General features: G+C 40.3%; 2 protein-coding genes and 1 long non-coding RNA gene across 5 annotated transcripts in view; 1 reads left to right on the plus strand and 2 right to left on the minus strand.

Annotated features, from left to right (window-relative positions):
- Positions 1 to 5,004: 5,004 nt before the first annotated feature.
- Positions 5,005 to 6,548, minus strand: LOC111239737. The gene is made up of 3 exons (XR_002665886.1): positions 6,485 to 6,548; positions 5,595 to 5,639; positions 5,005 to 5,067 (listed from the first exon to the last, which is right to left on the minus strand). It is a non-coding gene; the product is annotated as an uncharacterized LOC111239737 (long non-coding RNA).
- Positions 6,549 to 8,372: 1,824 nt separating this feature from the next.
- On the plus strand, positions 8,373 to 12,161 carry LOC111239725 (sialoadhesin-like). Its single transcript, XM_022769630.1, has 5 exons — positions 8,373 to 8,414; positions 9,832 to 10,095; positions 10,183 to 10,434; positions 11,338 to 11,490; positions 11,687 to 12,161. Exons 1-5 carry the CDS (start codon positions 8,384 to 8,386, stop codon positions 11,734 to 11,736), a joined length of 750 nt encoding a protein of 249 aa, XP_022625351.1. The 5' UTR covers positions 8,373 to 8,383; the 3' UTR covers positions 11,737 to 12,161.
- Positions 12,162 to 16,997: 4,836 nt separating this feature from the next.
- LOC111239720 overlaps positions 16,998 to 20,402 on the minus strand; it is a 5,721-nt gene continuing 2,316 nt past the window's right edge. Inside the window, exons 1-5 of one of the 3 annotated variants that reach the window (XM_022769625.1) lie at positions 19,253 to 19,290; positions 18,789 to 19,139; positions 18,606 to 18,668; positions 17,917 to 18,150; positions 16,998 to 17,799 (exon numbers count right to left, since the gene is read on the minus strand). In XM_022769625.1, the coding sequence (XP_022625346.1) occupies positions 17,933 to 18,150; positions 18,606 to 18,668; positions 18,789 to 19,139; positions 19,253 to 19,286 (666 nt within the window). In that variant the 5' untranslated portion in view covers positions 19,287 to 19,290 and the 3' untranslated portion in view covers positions 16,998 to 17,799; positions 17,917 to 17,932. Of the gene's footprint in view, positions 17,800 to 17,916; positions 18,151 to 18,605; positions 18,669 to 18,788; positions 19,140 to 19,252; positions 19,291 to 20,402 lie in introns of those variants that run through there. The other 2 variants (XM_022769626.1, XM_022769624.1) reach the window with 2 other exon arrangements.

Raw genomic sequence — 20,402 nt, forward strand, 5'->3', positions numbered from 1 at the left:
TGCATATACCCATTACAAAAATGACTGGCATATTTCAGAGTGTCCTGATCTGACACCTCTATGGTCATAGTTTAGGCAATTAAAACCCCATGGTTAAGGTTGGGGAATAAACACTGTAAAAAGTAACCAGATGTAAACATACATCCACAAGGAGTGGGATTATATAACAATGATGTCATCTAACGAATGATAAATTATGATTAAATTGGTTCTCATGCTTAACAGATTAACGTTAGTTTACATGAAAGGCTACATAAATTGCTAAATTGCAATGGATTACCTTAATCAGTAATAACCTACCTGATACTTTACTATTTCCACTGTTTCCAGTGTCAACAATGAACCATTAAACTAAAAAAATAATGCTTTAGTCCTGTCTTTATTACTAACAGTATTCTTGTTTATCTAGGGCAACAAACTGTCTCGATACTTCTTGGAAAGCTCGAGCACAGTAGTAACTGACGGTAATAACTCTGTTCAGACCTTCTCCCATCAGGATGTTGGGGGTGGGACGGTCAGAGGACAAGGTTACGTGGTATTTTAGTAGATGAATCAAACTGAAACTTGGGGGCAGACGCAAACAGATCTTTGAAAAGTGAAGGTGATTGTCCCTCCAATCCACTGTGGAAATAACAGTAGTGGTCTCCAACGTCAGCATCAGACACTTCACATGTCTGACTACCCACCCTGACTCTTTTCTAATGGTGAGAAAGACCACGAGTGGTCACTTGTCAAGTGTGGACAGAAGATTTCCTTTTTGTTCTTAGGTTTTTTTAATGCCATATTCTTTAAATGTGTTGATGAGACACAAGATGCAAACACAGAGAGAACTAGCTTAGCTTAGTTTAGCTGTGTAATTGTTGTGTGAACTACTGCTGTTGAGTGTGAAAAGGAAGTGGAGGAGTCATGAGCGTATGTGTGTTTAGAGGGTCGTTTGTGTGAGGTGTGAAGTTTTTACCTCAAACATCTTTTGTTTTGTCTTTTTTTTTTGTTTTGTTTTTTCCATTTGACATTTCATCTCTGTCCAGAATTTACTCAAAACTTTACGCAACATCAGAGACGCGTCTTTCGCTGGACAATGACACACTTGTGACACCAATAACTTCTGTAAATGACAATTTAGTTTTACTCTTTTCTCACATTCTTATAATATAATATAAATGTTACTTTAAATTACAAACAGGAAAAGCTTATTCTTATTAATTTTCACTGATCTACTGAAATGGCCTGAATTTCTGCCTGTGTGGGTCGGTTGTGGTGAGATCGAAAGTATTGAAACTAGATGAGTGTTATTTCTCAGAAGTGCATATATGTAGAGGATGTTGTGCCATTTTAAAGCCCACAAACAGGCCAACTGAAAAAAAACATTATGATAATAAAATATGTCCAGTTTAAACTGAAAAATCTGTGAAATGACTTCAGATTAAAGAACAAATATAACTCTACTGGACACAGGTAGAAGCTTGTGCTTTGGCACATTTCATTTGATTAAATAACCTGTATTATGTGTTTTGCAATGCGATTGGAAACTGCTGTGGTTTGGCTGCTGAGTGAAGTTTCTCTCTGTTGTTTTCTGTGGTTAAAACACAATAAATCTGAAGTCTGAGAGTGAACAGTGAACGTCCCTGATACATACTGTTGTATTGCTAGAATACAGAGCTGTGTAAATGGGTCACGACCTGCAGTGACCACTTCTTGGAACAAGTTAAGAAACAAACCTGAAATTAATTTGAAGCTAAATGGATCTGTCATAATGAAGGAAGAGATGATGTTTTCAATGGTCACAACAGGAAAGTCACATTAGAAAAATCTTATATAAATCAAACAACAATAATATAAAATACGAAATATGTCATGAGGTAACAAGTAATATTTGATTGAATACATTATATTGATGTTTCGATAAGATAAAAATGTACTACACCAAGGGAAAACAAAGGTAACACATAAATGTAAAAACCTTAAAGGAATGGTTCAAGATATTTCTTTCTACCTGACAGTTAGATGAGAAGATCGATGCCACTCTGACATTTGAAACTGCTTGATCGTAAAAACATAAGTTCCCCTGCTGCCTTAAAGAATGAGTTAAATAAACTTAGGTTGAATATTTGATTCAAAATCGTTTTGAATATTGAAAATGTAATATCAGTGTTAAAGGTTAAAGGTTTAAAGGACAATAAAGCAAAGTGGATCAGAATGAATGAATCACCTGTATTAAGAGGTCGGCATTTATTTTCACATGTACAAGGAAAAACAGGTAATAATACATTATGCCCAACCTAGGGGGGAACCTGAACATAGCATTAAGTGACTCACCTCTGGGTAGAGGTGTTGGGGAGCGTACAGCCAAAACAACAAACACAACAATAGATATTTACATTATGTACAACAGAGGTCCAGCTAACGAGACTAAAACAGCGGTCACTTCGCACAGCACAGCGTGGCACAGCGTGGTTGGGAGCCAGGAAAGAGGCATCGACAGGCACCAGTTTTAAGTCAGCACCATCAGTCTCCAGTTCAGTCACCAGCCGTCACCTGCAGCTCAACATACTGAGAGAAAGAACACTCACATAACAGGTGAACAGCGCCACCCTCAGACAGGGAGGGAGAAGAGCACCAGAAAAGCAAAATCACACTCAAATACAAATACAAGTTTAGAATATAGATTGTAAATAAAGATGAACGTAGCCTCCGTGACTTCACCCACAGGTTTCTAAGGAGCTGCTTTGAAGCTCAGAGTGAGCTGCTCCATCATCGTCAACATGGCAGTGTCTGACTCCGCCCCTGACTCCCGGCTAATCCAAAAATGGACAAAGAGGAGGGGCGTGTGTGGAGCTGAGATTCGGTGCATTCGGTTTGCTTGTGGCAAACATATAGTCACGCACTCAAAAAAGGCCACGCTCTCAATTCTCCATAACTTCAGTCCTTAATAAAATGTAAACAGGTGAGTTATATAAACAGGTGTCATGAAGGAGTAAATCAGCTCTAGCTCTACTGGATCCAGACTCCTGCCTCTCCAGCATGATCAGAATATGGTCCAAACACAGTTTTCAACCATTAAAGTACATTTACTTAAAAACTACATTTTTATACTCATCATATATCATATTTGTCTGAGGTTCTGTAAAGAGGCTATTTACAGTGTTTTCTGTTGTCTTTAGCACATCATGGTGTGAATATATCGGGTGCATTAGTGGGTTTAGCAAGAAAATCACATCAATGAAAAGCACCATTTCATAGAAAATAGACCTGTGCTAAAAAATCTGTCGGTCAAAAAAAGACAAAAAAAGAAATCTGCTATATTAAAGGCCACACATATGAAGGAGCATTTCACCTCAAGAGTATTACAAAATCATAATTCATATATTAAAGGTTTCAGCCCTCAACAGAATAATTGGCATATTGCTTTTACATCACATTGTTTAGTAATTATTTCAAAATAATGGATGGAATAAAAGCCTCCAAACATGGTAGCTGGGTTTAGAGGACCAACAGATATGCTCAAGTACTAGTGTTTTCCTCCTGGCTGCTGCTGCTGCTGGGAGGACAGCAGCGGCTGCTGCTCCTCCCGCTCCTTGTCCTCCTCCTCCTCCTCTTCCTCCTCCCGCTCCTCCTCTCGCTCCTCCTCCTCCTCCTCTTCCTCCTCCCGCTCCTCCTCCTCCTCCTCCTCCTGCTCCTCCTCCTGCTGCTGCTGCTGCTGCTGCAGGTGGCTCATCAGCATCTTCTGTTCTTTGACCATTTTGATCAACATGTGATCAGTTAGATTTGGGGCCCCATGAAAAACACATCGCAGTGGCCCCCACCACCACAGGCCACACCAACCCAGAGAGTACAACAGTGTGCAACAATAAAATTCACTATTTAATGCAAGACTGACACCTTCTATAAGAAAAGTGCTAAAGTCATCTTTTATAGTTTAGCATCATTTTAATGGCGAAATTCCATAACATTAATGAATAATGAAAGATAAATATAACTTAAATATAATAAGTAGCTGATATTAGACAAGCAAAAGTAGCCAACATATGGGCACACAGCTATTTAACACAGACTTAAAAATTAGAAACCCATTCTTTTACACAGGGAAAATGAAGAGAGGAGAAATTTGTGACTTACTGAGATTTTCGCGATATACAAAACAGATAACGGCTTAAATGAACACGAACAAGACAACGGCCAGAATCCCTGAAAAACAGAGAAAAGAATTGTTCTTTACTTTGAGCTTCTAAAATTTCCTGCTCAGGTGTCAAACTCAAGTCGACACTGATGAAGGTAAAACTGTCCTGAACAAACTCAACAAGCAGATGGAGCTTTCACACTGTCTCACAGATTTAACAGCTTGTTGTAGAAACGAGGGACGAATGACACAAGTTATATCTGCAGCTACAGTAAAGACACAACTTTCTGTACTTACACCAAAGATCATCATTCGATGTCTCTGTGTCTGTGAAAAAAGATTAACATGTGAAAAAATAATGACAAACAAGAAAAGTGTTGTGCTGATAGTTAATGGGGATTCAAGTAAATCAAACTGAGGATATTTACTGCCTGAGTTGTTGGTGCTCTGATGTGAGTCGTCTCCTGTGTTTCTCCTGTCTGTAGAAAAAGTGTGTTAAACAGTAATTATGTGTATTCTGTTGAAGGGGATAAAACTTCCCTTAACATATTATAAAAATAACATGTTTTCTCTCATTGTGTTTTAATATGTAATAGGTTAGATGTACTCACTAACAGTGAGGCAAACGTGGGCCATGATCACGTCACTGTTGTTTTCTCTCACATGGCAGGTGTAATTTCCTGAATCCCTTTCTGTTACATTCTTCAGTTTTAGGGAAATGTTTCCGTTACTCATTTCATCATGGAAGAGAGACGCTCTGTTTTTGAAGTTCGCATCTTGAAGACTTGCATCATCTGCGTAACTTCGATAGACGTGCACCATGCTTTTATTTAAAATCCACTCCACTCTTAGAGGCGTTGCGTTGTACTTGGGTTTCAGGAAGCACTGAAGAACGACATCATCATGTACTGCTGCAGTAATTTGTCCTGAGCAAATCACGTTTGATTGTTCTGAGGAAATAAACATTGCATTTAGTATTAATGTTGAAAAACCATTCTTAATCAGTATTGTTCAAAACTACGAGGACTTGTCCTAATGGAGGAATTACACTTACTAGTATTTTATTAGGACACAATATACAGACTTAGCTGTGTAAATCTATAGCCAAGTTTCAAATCAAATGAACCAAAAATGTACAGAAAATCAGTGAAGAGACGCTAGGCCTGAGATCATGGATGAAGGGATATTATAAGAATTGGCTCACCAGCCTGTTGTTACTAAAGAGAAACCTGAGAGGTGCCCGGTCCTGAACAAACTCAACAACCCCGTTAACACAGAGATTCAACAGTCCTATCTGCATGTTGACTACATCATAGCTGCGGTAGAGACAGCACGTTCTGTACTTCCTCTTTCTGTTTTCCGTCTGTGCACATATCAAAATATGTGATAAAATAATGATAAATGAAAAGTGTCTGTTGTGCTGGTGACAGTTAGAGGAGATACAAATAAATGAATGAAACTCAAGATATTTACTTACTGTGATCATCGACCTCCTTTTCTTTGTCGCATTCCCCCACTGGAACTGTTGGAAAAGTGTGTGAAATGGTAATTGTGTATATTGTGTTAAATAATATAAGTGCTAAAATACCCTTAATAAATTACAAATATAACGCACGGGATCAAATCTGCTTCATAACACTGTGCGCACATACACCTCCATGTAAATGTGCACACTACAGTCAGCATTGACATTTCTGTTCTTTAAAGACACGACCACAACCGTTCTGTAACTTTTACAATGAAGGTCCTCTAGTGTTAATGCAGAAGTCATTTTAACCTAATGTATAAAGCCACTTTATACTTCTACTATACTACATTTACTTTTTATTCCACTTATTTCACAAAGAATTCATGATTACAGGAACCTGATTTACTGACAAACTCTACTCAACTGTTTGACAAGTAGCCACAATAAAATGCTGCTTGTCAGTACAGGAACCAGGCAAATGTTTGGGGCCCCAAAGGGCAAAGGTCCCTCATATTACCACAGAGACACTACATAGAAACTGCTGCTTCCCCAAAACGCCCAAAAGTATGGCCCCTGATGACGTGTGCTGTAGTTATCTACCGAATGCTTTCACGGTAGACGTTAAGGGGACATCTGTGGCAAAAAAATAATGATAAATACCCAAACTGAAAATCACATCTCTGATGTTCAAACCCAAACCAGGGGAAAATGTGGTTGAGCCAGATAAACAGCAGCTTATCAAACCAGCTGAGCGGGTAGACGATTACGTTTACTTGATTTATGAGCAGCCAAGGCAAATATTTACCTCAGCTGATACTTAACTGATCAATATATCGTCTCTAATTAACGTTTTATTTTAATTTTGTTTAGTGTTTCAACAGAACGAGGAAATAGCTTACCTGCGATGGTGATTAAGGACAGCAGAACGATCAGGTATAACTTCATTGTGCTCGCTGGGTAAAGATCAACTGCAACTAAGAGACAAGCTGCCGGGGAACCCGAAAACACTTTCTCTTTCGTTTGCATCTTAAACACCCCTCACATGCCTCTTCACGCCCCTTATTATTGCAACAGATCTAAAAGTCTATTCCCCGGACCTCAGCTTCCAGCTTTAAACCAAGAGCTATGACCACACTACTCCTGATTCTGCTTCTTTACTCTGGCTCCCAGTGTGTTTCTGAATTAATATAAAGATCTTTCGAAATACTTTGACGGCTCGTCACAACCTTTCCCTCACTTACATATACAGCCTTTTATGGTGAGTCAGTAACCTATTGTTTCCAACCCTTTATCTGTCCCACAAATCTGGTTGACAACTACAGGGTGTGTATAGGGTGTGTACAGTCAGGCCTGAGTATGTCTACTAACAGCTGTGTGAGAAGCGTTTTCACCTCCCACAGCTCTGCGACAGCTACCTAACGTCACCAGCCTTATACTATTTGATTTTTAATACCAATGCATCACTGGATTAGCAGCATTTTACTGATGTAGCTGGTGAAGGTGGAGCTGGTTTTAAATGTGAAATAACAGGGGAAAGGTGAACTGCAACACTGGTAGAACTACTGAATATAAACATGTTGATGTTGGATGAAAAACTATTGTTTGAGTTTTCTCTTCTCTCCCCTAACTCTTTGATCTGTTACTGTGAATGGTTTTTATGTAAATATGTAAAGAGTTGTTGTGTCCCCTTCTATGTTGAGACCAAACCTACGCCCTTGATTATTTGTGTTGTTCCATCATTAACACGATTTTGAATTTGCAGGGTGTGAGTATCACGTTTAGCCACTGGGGGGCACTAGAGGAAGTGCAAACTTTCAATACAGCACACATAAAGAAGCAGCCACCTCAGACTAACTCAAGCCAAATGCACAGTTAAGTATTAATGGATATTGTAACACATTTTATTCTTGGCTTTACGAGCTGTGGAACTAATTTGAAGGCAGTTCACTGCACAGTGTTCACTGGAAATAATCGATGGATCAGATATACCCTAAAGCAGTGGTTTCCAACTGGTGGGCCACGAGGGTATTGTAAATCATTTGTAAAACAGAACAATTTTGGTGGAAAGATTTAATTATACAAGAAAAAGACTGTCTATCACAGCAAATGGAAATAACTGGAGAATCAAAATGAACAGCAACAAGAAGAAGAGCTCTGGTGAATCGACAAGTGACGTTATTTGGCCTTTTGTATTGTTTGGGGTCAGATGTGAGCAACCAACAGAATTTGAGAATTTGACTTGGAAAAGGTTGGGAACCGCTGCCTTAAAGAAAGCTTCTCACATGAGTCTTTTATCACTGTCTCTGTTGAGGTTGTTTATGGCGGCTTCATTTCCCGTTTCTCTGAAATGTAACCATCACCTCTCCTGCGGCTGAGACTGTTTCCTTTTGATTTATGCCGAGGTTTGATTCTCGTGTTACTTCGATTCAGCCAGTAAAACGTTCATCAACAAACTGGGAAACAAGTCCTACAGAGACTTTAGGTGGCATTTACTGTCTGTAGAGCCGCGACAGTCACTCAATTAACTAATTGGTTGATCATCAGAAAAATAAACAGCAGCTATTTTGATAATAGATTAATAATTCTTTCAGCAAAGATACCAAAATAACACCTCCCAGGTATTAAGATGTTTCTGCTTTTGACTGTTGGTTGTCCGAAACAAGACATTTAAGGAGCTACGAATTGCAGATTAGAGACTTTTTTTCACACATTGTTTGATTAGTTCAACAACATGATTTCCTGTGTTTGGTCAGGATGTGGTAGATGAGGGGGTGAAGATGAGAGGAAGTCGACACAGAATGGAGATCGCATCTATCTGTCTACTGCTCTGTGAGTAATTCTATTTTTGTTTTATATTTTGCTGTTTCTTTTTTCTCCATCTTTTCTTGATATCATAATTTGATAATAATCATCCTGGGGTATCCTGCGCACAACACCTTAAGTTTTCTACTTAAGTCTGACACTTAAGGTTTAATTTCTCCTTAGCTGAGGGAGTTAATTAAGGGTGTTGCATATAATCTTTTAACAGGTTTCCTGACCGGAAAGATCATGTGGCATAAACCCGAAGAGCAACATTGGAGTAAAGATAAAGTCAAAAGTGCCTTTAGTTTTTTCCTTACTATGGTTGTTAAGGTGTTTTGTGCAAAGGTTTAACTGACTTTAAGTGATTCCTTAAGCATAAGAGCAAGATAAGGAGAAAAGCTGAAATAATTAAGAGAACAACCTTAAGGAGAAGACTTTGCATATTTTGTCAAGGAAACCTTATTTCTGACTTTCCTTAAGTTGTTCACTTAAGGAAAGTCAGTTAAACTGTTGCACAAAACACCTTAGCGATGAGAGTAGGACAAACCAAAGCCACAGTACCTTTCCACTCAGCTGCAGCTGTGGTGTTTCATGTCCACGGATCAACAGTGGGCTTTGTCAGTCACCGAGTTTCAAATGCTCTTATTGAAACTGTGGTGAATTTCCTGTCAAAACAAGATGACAGTGAGACAACAGTAAACTTCCTTAAAGTTAATGGCTTCCCAAAAGTCTGTCACAAGTGCTAATGCCAGCAAACAAACAGGAGAGAATTATACAGCTGTAAAGTCTCTTTCATTGGTGTAAATGCTTTGAGTCACTCACATAACGAGATGTTACACCACAAGTAAAAACCTGAGGTGTTTGGTGCAACTGACCCATGGTTGTGAAAAACCTTTAGCATCCAAGGGGGTGTGTGCAGCCACAGTTTTATAATGACGACATCGTCTGACAAAATAAACATGAACTCAGGTTAATGACAACAGCTATGTTAAGCATTTACCTTGGCTTTGCAAATGAACAATCACAGTAAATAAAGGTTGTCTTATTATCTATAGCCTACTGGCAGGTCGCCACGCTCTGGCAAGTGTTTTTATTAGAGCTCTATTTTAAGAGCATCGATACTAAACACATTTAGAGTTTCGTTAATGCGGCGTGTAGAGCTGCACAGTTGGTGGGTTCTTCACTACAAGCGACTCCTTTCACATGACTCTCAGTCACTTAAATAGATCTATTATTATCATTATCATTATCATTATTCTACAAGCAGCTGTAATAAGAGAAAAAGCTGATGTTGCTAAGAAGTTTGTAATAACAACTAAAAAGGTCATGACATGACCAAGTCATTGCAGGTTTAACCATAGCAACTGCAGCATAGAACATGTATGAAGCAGCTATGGACACAGAAAAAAATGAACTCCATTGACAATGATCTCCCCCTGTGCAGCAACACTGAGCATCACCCCCGACAGATCTCAATTCTTTTGGTATGAAGAAATCTTTTTGAGGTGCGCGACGCCGGCCAACTCCAGCGGCTGGACCGTGAGGAGAAACACCACCTTCAAGAAGTCCCAGCCATGCCAGTACGGCTGGGCGATCCCAGGTGACTCCTCCTGCACCATTGAGGATCCCGACATATCAGACACCGGAGTGTACTGGTGTGAGTCTCAACGGGGAGAGTGCAGCAACACCATCAACATCACAGTGAACGGTAATACCAAATGTGCTTGGAGCTTATTTGTGTTAATATTATGCTGTTAAAACCATTTGTACAATTAGAATTATTTCTATATTTCAGATGGTGTGATCCTGGAGAGCCCTGCACTTCCTGTGGTGGAGGGAGAGAAAGTGACACTTCGCTGCTCCTACAAGAAAAAAAGCCATCGTGAACCCACATCGGATTTCGACGCTCACTTCTACAAAAACGGCGTGTTCATCGGCACCGAGAGAGAGATGATCCTTCGAGCAGTGTCTAAGTCTGATGAGGGTTTCTACAAGTGTGAACATCCCTCAAGGAAACAGTCACTGCAGAGCTGGCTGGCAGTGACAGGTGACGACGATGCTCTGCTTTGTACATTGTATATTTTTGTTATTTTTTTAGCTGTATATCCTCAAATAGTATTTGGTCTTCATAGATTTAAATTTGACTAATTTTAGGACAGAGAAAGTTTTTACTATTACACTTAAAGATCCATATTTTCTTCTTCTGTGTTTTATTTGAAGTGTTGATCCATCAGAAGATATAAAAACCATCTCAGTGTAGTTTTACATCTCCTCTCTCAGGCTTCTCTCTGGAGCTCTAGTAACAACAGGTCGGTGAGCCAATCAGAAGAGAGGAGGCTCTGAGCCTCTCTTCTGATTGGCTGACTGTTTTCTGAGTGATCCAATAAAAATAAAGCAGATTTCAGGTAAAAACACTCAGAGAAACCAAATCCTGCAAGGTTTGGATGGTGGGTCCAGGTGGGCGGGGCTTGGTGACTGCTTTGTTGTGACATCACAAAGTTCCAGAAGTCCTGACGGCTGGTTTTAAGGCTCAGTTTCTGAATACAGGCTGTGTGCATTTCTCTGTGGACTGAGGCTTTGATACTTTCACAGTATTAATATAGAAGCTAGAGCTGATCTATAATCACACTACACATGGACACAGACCTTTACACTGGAGGAGCTTTAAGTTTTATTCCTAGCAGTGTGGATAAGGCTTTGAAAAATATATAGAAAATACAAACAGAAGCAATGAAATAATGTTTAAGCCTACCATTATAGAACTTACAGATCTGTCCATCACAAGCACAATGGAATAAAGAATAAATCAGGGGGCAGAGGAGATAAATCTATTTATTTGAATAACTTTATTACATCATCCTGTTGCAATATGGAATTAATGGATAAAGGGACATTTTCCTGTTATATATGAACCAAAACTGTCTGAATATGGTTGTTTTCTTCCTCACAGAGAAACCTCAGCGAACAAGCATCCTGACCACTCATCCTCCTCCACTGACCACCCACTTTCGCACTGGGTTTCTAGTGTGTGCCACCCTGCTGTTAATTCTCTACACTATCGTAACGATAGTGAGTATTTACGTACACCGAAAGGTGGCTCGAGGTAAGAACATCTCTGAAAATCTTAATATCAGTACAAGTTATTGATCTCGATACTGATTCTCTTTTCTGTGGAGAAGGTGGAGAAGCTTTTCATTTTCTACTGAAATTGTTGCTTATTATGAATTAAATTCCAATTAAAAAAATAAAAAAGGGTTACCATCTTGAATGATGCAGCTCCTTGTGCTGGTTTTCCACAGCTCGAGCTGAGGCTAAAAGAAGAGCCGCCGGTCGTCTCGAAGCAGAATGAGGAGTCGCGTTTCCTGCTCAGAGGAAGAAGAAGAAATTACACTGAAAAACTGACCAATTATATGCTGACCAATATTATTGCTTAATGTTATTGTTTTACAATCTCATAGCTACTATAACATGATGCTTAAATCAAGGTGACGCCTACATTGTTTATTTAACAATGAACTGAACTGAACCATGTTGAAAATGAGTTTTATTTTTAAAGAGTCAAACTGACATTAAGCTGGATGCTGTACACGTTATATTATTTACCAAAGTTTATCTGTACTGTCTTTGCGAAGCTCCAAACAAGGAAATAATAAATAGAAACTAAATAAACAGACGTCTGTATTAGTTTTAAAGGACTTTCCTGTTTCTCTCACTGTAGCTATTTGAATAAAGGAAAAGCTTCTTTAAAAATCACTGACGCTCTTCACTTCAAATGCTGGATGATGGAGAAAAACAAAGAGATATGAGGCTTAACAGTCCAGATAAATGTGAGCTCATTATTAGAGGTCACTGTTGCTCTTATTATCTAATGTGTTATAACATCTTATAAAGGGTTCAAAAAGTGTTAACAAGCTAATTAATAAATGAGTTATAAACCGTTCATGGATCCTTCATAAAGGGAGTCTGATTGTACAGTGGTACCTAAAAATGAATGAAGGGAAAATGAAGTGTTTTCCTAAATCATTTTCTTGACCCCACAAAGCATATTGACATGTTGTATTTCACATTCTGACCAGTAGATGTCGCACTGTTCCACATGATGAAAGTCTCCATGAGACGACTGAAGCCCAACCCCCACGTCACCAGAGCAGCTTCATTGATAGTGTCTCATCAACACTATTATTCCTGAAGATACTCATGGAACCATCAGTGACCCCTCCCACTGAGGTCGACAGCATCCTGACCTGAACCTTTCTCTCTGTGTACGTTGCTCATCTCATCTCATCACTTCTGGATTCTGCACCACAGGACTCTCACATGTGGCTTCATCTTTGTAACAAGGGTTTATGCCTCTCTGTCTGATCTCAGTCTGATCTCAGTCTGACCACATCCTGCATTGACATCTTCAGTCTCCTGGCAGAGAGCTGCTCCTCTGTTTTTACTCTTTAACTGTTAAATTTCAATGGTATTTGGACACACACAGACGCAGATAAGGTGCAGTGAAGGTAATCTCAACAGAAAACTGAGAAAAAACTCAGTTCTGTTCAAGTGTTTGAAACTGAAAAATATGTGACATCTAGTGGGCAACTTTTGATACTGCACTGTCAAAATAAAAGTGAACCTCCTTGACATTTTACTCAGTAAAAGCTTTACACAAATCACATATAAAATAAGTTGTGTGGTCACATCAGAAAATATCAAATCTATAAACACAAACAGGCTCATGTTGTTGTCACGTCAGTCACATCATTCACAGGCTGATCCGTGAGATCTTCATGTTTAAAGTCAATATTTCCCGTCAGCTGTGACGAAGAAGAAGAGACCTATAACCATCATATAGAATATTTACATCATGTGCACCTGTTGCTGCTGCTGCTTGATGTCACTCTGAGCTGAGCATTTATCAGCTTCTACCATCATCATCTCTCACCTGGTTCATCATGTCTGTTCAAAACTGTTTGTCAAATAAAAATACTCACAGAACCTAATTATGACACTGTTACACACTTCAAACAACACACACGTTGTAAATGCAAAGTCATCAATCAGGACCAAGATTATATATAGATCAGAAATACTCAATACTTCAGGTAACAAGAGTCAGTTCAGCTCAGTGGTCGACACTACTGACTTTGGCACAGGAGATCGGGGGTTCGATTCCCGGTCAGGGATCCAATGTGGACATATGTGTGGATATATGAATCCTTAAGCTACTAGCAAGTCCGCAAAAGGCTTGGATGTTGCCCAGGTCAACAAGTTCTGTGTCAGGCACCCAGTTGAAAAATGGGTTACTTAGAAATCTTTCAGCTACATGTTGCACTGAAGCAAATGTTTATTTATAGAAAATATCACACAGGGAAACACATGAACATACCAGAGCTTCATGCTCCATCAGATACATTCAGATTCAGGCAGATAAACATCAGCACCACCTGCAGCCAGCTGAGGGTTTCTAACCAACACACTGAAACACTGCAGGTAAAGGTCAATACAAAATAGTAAATTGTCTGTTACTCTTGAAGTAATAATGTAATAACTTTGCGTGCTGAGTTTAACAACACAACACAGCCTTGCATGCACCAACATGTGGTGAGTTACGTTTTAACCACTCGTGTGGATATGGACGGGTGGAGACTTGAGTGAAGTGTTCAGATTCAGTTATGCTGTCCATTTACAGCTGGAGCAGGTTACAGTTCGAACAAACCTGCTGCTTCTGAAGATGTTTCTCGGTTGGTTGCAGAATACACAGGAGGAGTTTCTAGTCATCGACCTGAATGATTGACGTTGAAATAAAGTAAGAACAGTTAGAACAAGTATTTGCATATACAACTCCAAAAACACATAAAAACATTCAATTTAAAAAATAAAGTATAAATCGCAAACATACCTCCTCCTTGTGTGTTCCCACGACAACGTTTATATATCACAGCAGCTCCACCCGCTACAGCTGCAGCAGCGACTTGAGACACCAACTGTGAGACCACAACCAGAGAGAGGGAGAAGGATCGGCCTTTATGTTGGACTGACAGCAGCTTCAATTTTACTGGTTCTCTGTCTTCTGCTCTACTCTGCTGTTCACGTTCACGTTTTACTATTTTACTTTCACCCACAGTACTCTCAGACTCAGACAGATCATCATGAACAACTACTGTTGACTGGGGGTGATGATGATATCCCCTCTCTGACCTGTCGTACAAATGTTCCTGTTGAGGAGACAGAGAGGGAAAGTGAGGAGCAGACTAACTGAGGAGTTGTATGAGTTTCTAGATAATAAAGTGAAGGAGTAAGCTAACCACAGACACAGGAGCTCAGTGTGAGGAGCAGCAGGATGCAGCAGATCACCTTCTCCCTGTGAGAGGAGACAGAGCTGAAGAGTCACAAACACATGAGACCGAAGAAGGAAAATCTACAGTCCGACTTCATTCAGTCAGTACGATGCTGCTTCCTCTTTATGATCCTGTTCATTACAAACAGCTGATCAGAGGACGGACACCAAGCCTCTATGATGATGTCAGAGACAATGTGAGCTACAGTCACGGTGATGTCACGTTTGTTTTGACGTCTCACATTCAGAGAGAAAAACTTCATGAGCTGCAGTGATGTGTTTCGGCCACAAGATGGCGCCAGAGTTAAACTCTCCTCTGCTCCTCTCAGCTCTCAGCTCTTTGCTGAACAGGACTCACTGCAGTGTTAGAGTTTCATGATGATCTGTCTCTCACTACATTGATCACATCTGTTCAAAGCTTATTGTCTGATTCAGGTTCAATGTGGTCTGATGATGTTTTAAACACAAACTGAGACAGAGAACAGAGAACTGGATTCAAGCTGCTAGACGACTCCACATCGCCCCCCACAGTCTGTCAGCAGAACTGCAGCTCAGAGGAAAACCTGTTCTCTAATCACTCAACTGCACAAATCCTTCATCCCACAGATTGATTAACAAGAGAACCTAATTATGACACTGTTACACACTTCAAACACACACTGAGTGCGCTCAGTTTCTGTTGCACGTTCGTTGAACCTCACCAGTCAGATCCTGTTTGTGGACATTGTTTCTTTGCTCTCAGTTTGTCACAGTGCTGCAGAGTTTCTCTTCTCTATTTCTCTCCATTTCTAAATGACTTCTAACACAGTGTGTAATGGAACCTCTTTTTTTAAAAATCAAAAATCAAAACATTAATGAGAAAAAGCTAAAAACTAAAGAGAAACAGAAGATTACACTTACACTTGCTGTGACTTGTACAGACACAGACAGACACCAGCACCATGTCACTGTTCCTCTGTACTGGACCTGAACTTCTTGTGTGAACAAAACACCATGTGTTTCGGTTCAGGCCCCATCTCCCTGTCTCTCTCTGTGTCTCATTAATTAATTTATTAAAACATAATTAAAGTCCTAGTGAGAACAGAAGCAACAGAAAGGCGTGATGGAGGGAAGAGCAAAATGAAAGAGGGAAGGATAAAAGCAAAAGTAAATTTCCTCCTTGTTGCTCACGGCCTCACAGATGTTAAAGCTAAGGGTGTGAAAATATTATTATTATTATTATTATTGTTGTTGTTGTTGTTGTTGTTGTTATTGTTATTATTATTATTAATAACAACTACAATATCAACCATTTTTGAAAAAATGAGACCGAGTTTAGAAAATGTATAAAAGTTGAAGCTGACAATCCTTTTTCAAAATGGCATTTCTTTAACAGAACCATGAACTCTGAAAGCAGCTGAAGCGAAAACTAAACACTGCTGTCCTTACAACAAGGATGTTTTAATGTTGTCACACACTTCACAGAGACAGAAGGAGAAAATATCAAGAAAACAGCTGATGAACAGGTTTGATTTACAGTAAGACACGTTCCACCAGCAAGAGCCTAATGTCAAAGGACAGATGTGTCTATCTATTAACTGATCTTCTTTGCCCCCACCCCCCCCCACCCCACCCCCACCACCACCACCTCTACCTCTACCACTTCCTCTTCTTCTCGCTCACTGCTTCAGTGTTTGCAAAGTTCACACAGAAACTCACTGGAGGTCTGACTGTAGCACCAGGACTCTGCTGTTCAGTGACTGTTTTAAATGTGTGTGTGTGTGTGTGTGTGTGTGTGTGTGTGTGTGTGTGTGTGTGTGTGTGTGTGTGTGTGTGTGTTGTAGAACTACACGGGCTTCAGCTTCTGTCATAGTTTGTAAATAGTTTCTAAAATCCCTGTATGCAAATGTATGTATGTAGCCTACATATATTGAATATCCATATATGAAATGTACATTTTTATTTTATATCTACATGGAAGAATTATATATGAAACCTGTTAGAAATTGGAACAATTTCATTTATTGACATATATATATATCTAGCCAATACAAATGTATACATTCATTTATATATGATTTAATTATTGACATGTGTATAAATATATATCCATCCCACAGCTTGTCCGTATATTTGATATTATAAACAGTAGAGTCCAAAAGTCTGAGACACTTTCCCAGAGTGTGAAGTCGGACATGAATGAGAAATGAATGAATGAATGAGTTTTTTTATGTTGTTTTAATAAACTTAATAAACTCTAATAAACTAAATAAATGAAATATATAATGTTAACACATATTCACACATATAAAAATGTTAAAGTCATATGCTACATTTGTGTTTGTGATAGTGTCATTTTCGCTTTAAGCTGCTGCTCTTCAGCTTTGCTCCGTGTCTCAGACTCACTGAGGAAATCCAGTCAGTGTTTTATTACATGTCATTAAAACACTGTTGTAAACTGGAGTAGACACCAACACACTTTACAACCACACAGTGGCCTGACGCCTCGGGAACCTCTGGACTAAAGCACCTTAAAGAGACGTAGTTCAAACGAGCTTCAGCTGGAACAGATGCAGCAGTGAAAAGCTGTTTTACTAATACTGGAAGTGAAGCTTCTTCCACCTGCTTTCATACTGTCTATAAAGGAAGAAGTATGACAGCATACCTGTGTAATATTGCTTTACGTGAAATCAGTGGAAGGTAGAAAATGTATATAATAAATATAACAAACACACAACCTGAGAGTTAAACATCTGGACCAGATGAATGCGTCTGCCAGCCGGTCCACTTACAGTTAATTAGCAGGTGAATTCCTGAGTTATGGCCGAGTTAAAAACCGTGACCTTTGACCTTTGACCACCAAAACCTAACTAGTTCATCCTTGAGCCCGGGGGAATGTTAGCACCAGATGTGAAGATATTCTGTCCAGATGTTCCGGTTTTCTTTGGCCTTCTCTGTGCAGTGAAACCCTCACACATGGACCACAACACGCCGGTGCATCTGGACTTTGATCAGTCTCAGAGGTCACATGATCTCCTTGCACCTGAGCTGAAATGAAGCAGCTTCCCTCCTTCGTCTGACCTTCGATGACACAAGACATCGCTCCACCTGAAATGTTAAGAAAAACTCGACTTGGGTAAAAATCAGTGAGCATTTATCTTTAATTTACCTGATTTCATGGTAAATGTTCATTCCCACCACCAAGCAAAGTAACAATAAACATACCTTCATGTTGTAGACGTCAACCAACCAGTGCTGCGAGACACGGTGTCGCTTCAGCCACCAGATACACGGCGTAGGCAACTAGCACTATAAGAGCTACGGCTGCCAGGTACGGTCCAACTCTGCTTGATGTCTTGCATCTGTCTCGTCCCTGCTCTGGGGCTCCTGCTGGTTGCTTAGCACCTGCATGACGATGGTACATCAGTGTCGTCAAGTGCCTTCGTGTGTGATGTTTTTCTGGTAATTGTCACAGTATCCGAGTTTATCCGAGCTCACAGCGACATACAAGGCAAATACAAATACTGGACGTGGCGCAGCCCAGTCCACATCTTGATTATTCATCTTGAGTTAATTAACTTAAAACTAGTTTTAGTTTAAAAACGTAACTTTTCAGTCCCCACGCAAATTGTCAAACCGCAACTTTTCTGCAATTTTGCCCCGTCATCATAGTTTCCCTCGAGTTGAACCAATCACACGGCTCCCTGCGCAAAACCTGGATGTACGGCACCAAACTCACGTCCGTGTTGAAGCACGTTGTGAAGCCGCAGACGTGTGACATGAAGAGAGATTACAGCCCTAGTTCACACCTTCAGGCTTCAGTACTGCAAGATCAAATCTGGCACTTGACACTTAATGTCTAGGTCATTTTTAAATGCAAACCTCAACGTTTCTTCAAACATCTTCTGACCTACCTGGAGTAGTTGTCCGGCCAGGTGTGTTGACGTTCTTTTGGTTTACACTCAAGACAAACTCCTCTGTGGGTGAAATAGTGAAAGTATCAGCACAGTAACATTATCTTCCCACAGAAGTGCAGTGGTGCACGTTTCATTTTCCCTTTTAACCAAACAACTGGAGAGTCCACAGAGTCCACTCACCAGAGGCCTCCAGCTCCCACCGCCTCGTGGTTTTGTCGTAAGCAGCAGCCAGATCACACCTGTAGTTTCCAGAGTCTTCAGCTGTGACTGCGGACACCTGAAGTCTGACTCGTCCGTCTCTGAGAGCGTCTCTGTCGCAGTGAACCCGTCCTGCGAACCGCTGATGCTGAGACTCCGGAGCCTCAACGCCCTTTATCATCTGATAGAAAAGCTCCAGAGGCTCCGACTGGAGAAAACAAACCATGTTGCTGCGAGTCATGTCGGCTTTGGTCTGAAAGTCCCATCCGATGGTGATGTCACCGTTCTCCTCTGCCTCATAGAGGCGCGGAGACATCTTCACCAGGTACATCCCTGCAGAGAGAGAGAGGCGGGAAAGAAAGGCTCACTAAGGATTAGTGTCATGTACACAGTGTGTTTAAATGAAGGATGAGCAGCAGTTTATAAAATGAAGTAAAACCACTCACACATAGAGATGAGCACGATCAGAATCCACGCCATGTTTTCCCTGTGAGGACAGACAGGAGAGTAATGAGGAACAGGTCCGGGAACATTGTGGGAAATAATCTGATCATGTCTGTGATGTAAATATTAGGCTACAAGCAGCAACTGGTTATCTTAGCTTAAAAACACAGGCAACAGGTGGAAACAGTTCTGTTCTAATTTGTAGACGAAGAAGAGAAGACGATTAAAGTCCTGGTTGGATATTAGTTTTATCTTTACTGATGTTGCTGCAAAGTCACCAATAGAAGTAGAGAGATGTTGAGCCGGTGGTTTTATTTCAGCTCCCACACTCTTCCCAGAAGTGTAAGAAAAGGTTTACACCTTCAGGGCTTTTACTGTGGCAAATGGCAGTGGTCTGAAACTGGTGGCCCACAGGACAAAACAGGCCCCCGGCAATAACATCTGGCCCCTCAGATTATTTCCATTATATGATTTTTTTTAATCTAAAAAAAATAGATGTCCTTCTGAGCAGCAACAGTTACACACAGATTCGCTTCCTCTTTAGCAGTTTTGACGAGAAAATAAAACCACAACTGTGCGCTTTTATTCTGAAAAGTTCTGAACGGAGTCCTAAAGGTTCTCTTGTCTGACAGAGCAGAGGCGCGAATATGAAAAAGGACTGAAACCGGATGAGAAAGAGTGAGACTCTATGATCGTAACCACATTACTCTTACTACGGCTGTTTTTGTTTCGCATGTTGGAATAAACTATGAGTGTTGAACCTTGGGTAAACTGCTGACCTGTGGGTGAGCAGGAAGACAAGGAATCCATGACACATCCGGGTTTTACGGTTATATTGTTGTTTGGGAGTCTATCTACATCCTGCAGAGGTTTAGTGACGCACCTACTTTCAGGAGCAGGTGAGCAATAAAAGCGAATCACGGAGGAAAGGTCCGGAGGGGAACAGCTGATNAACCGGATGAGAAAGAGTGAGACTCTATGATCGTAACCACATTACTCTTACTACGGCTGTTTTTGTTTCGCATGTTGGAATAAACTATGAGTGTTGAACCTTGGGTAAACTGCTGACCTGTGGGTGAGCAGGAAGACAAGGAATCCATGACACATGCTGCTCGTGCTGGTTGAAAGTTGATCCTATAGACACAGAGAGAC

The sequence above is a fragment of the Seriola dumerili genome, unplaced genomic scaffold (assembly GCF_002260705.1).
Source record: "Seriola dumerili isolate Sdu_G_001 unplaced genomic scaffold, Sdu_1.0 BDQW01004229.1, whole genome shotgun sequence".
NCBI classification, from domain to species: domain Eukaryota; kingdom Metazoa; phylum Chordata; class Actinopteri; order Carangiformes; family Carangidae; genus Seriola; species Seriola dumerili.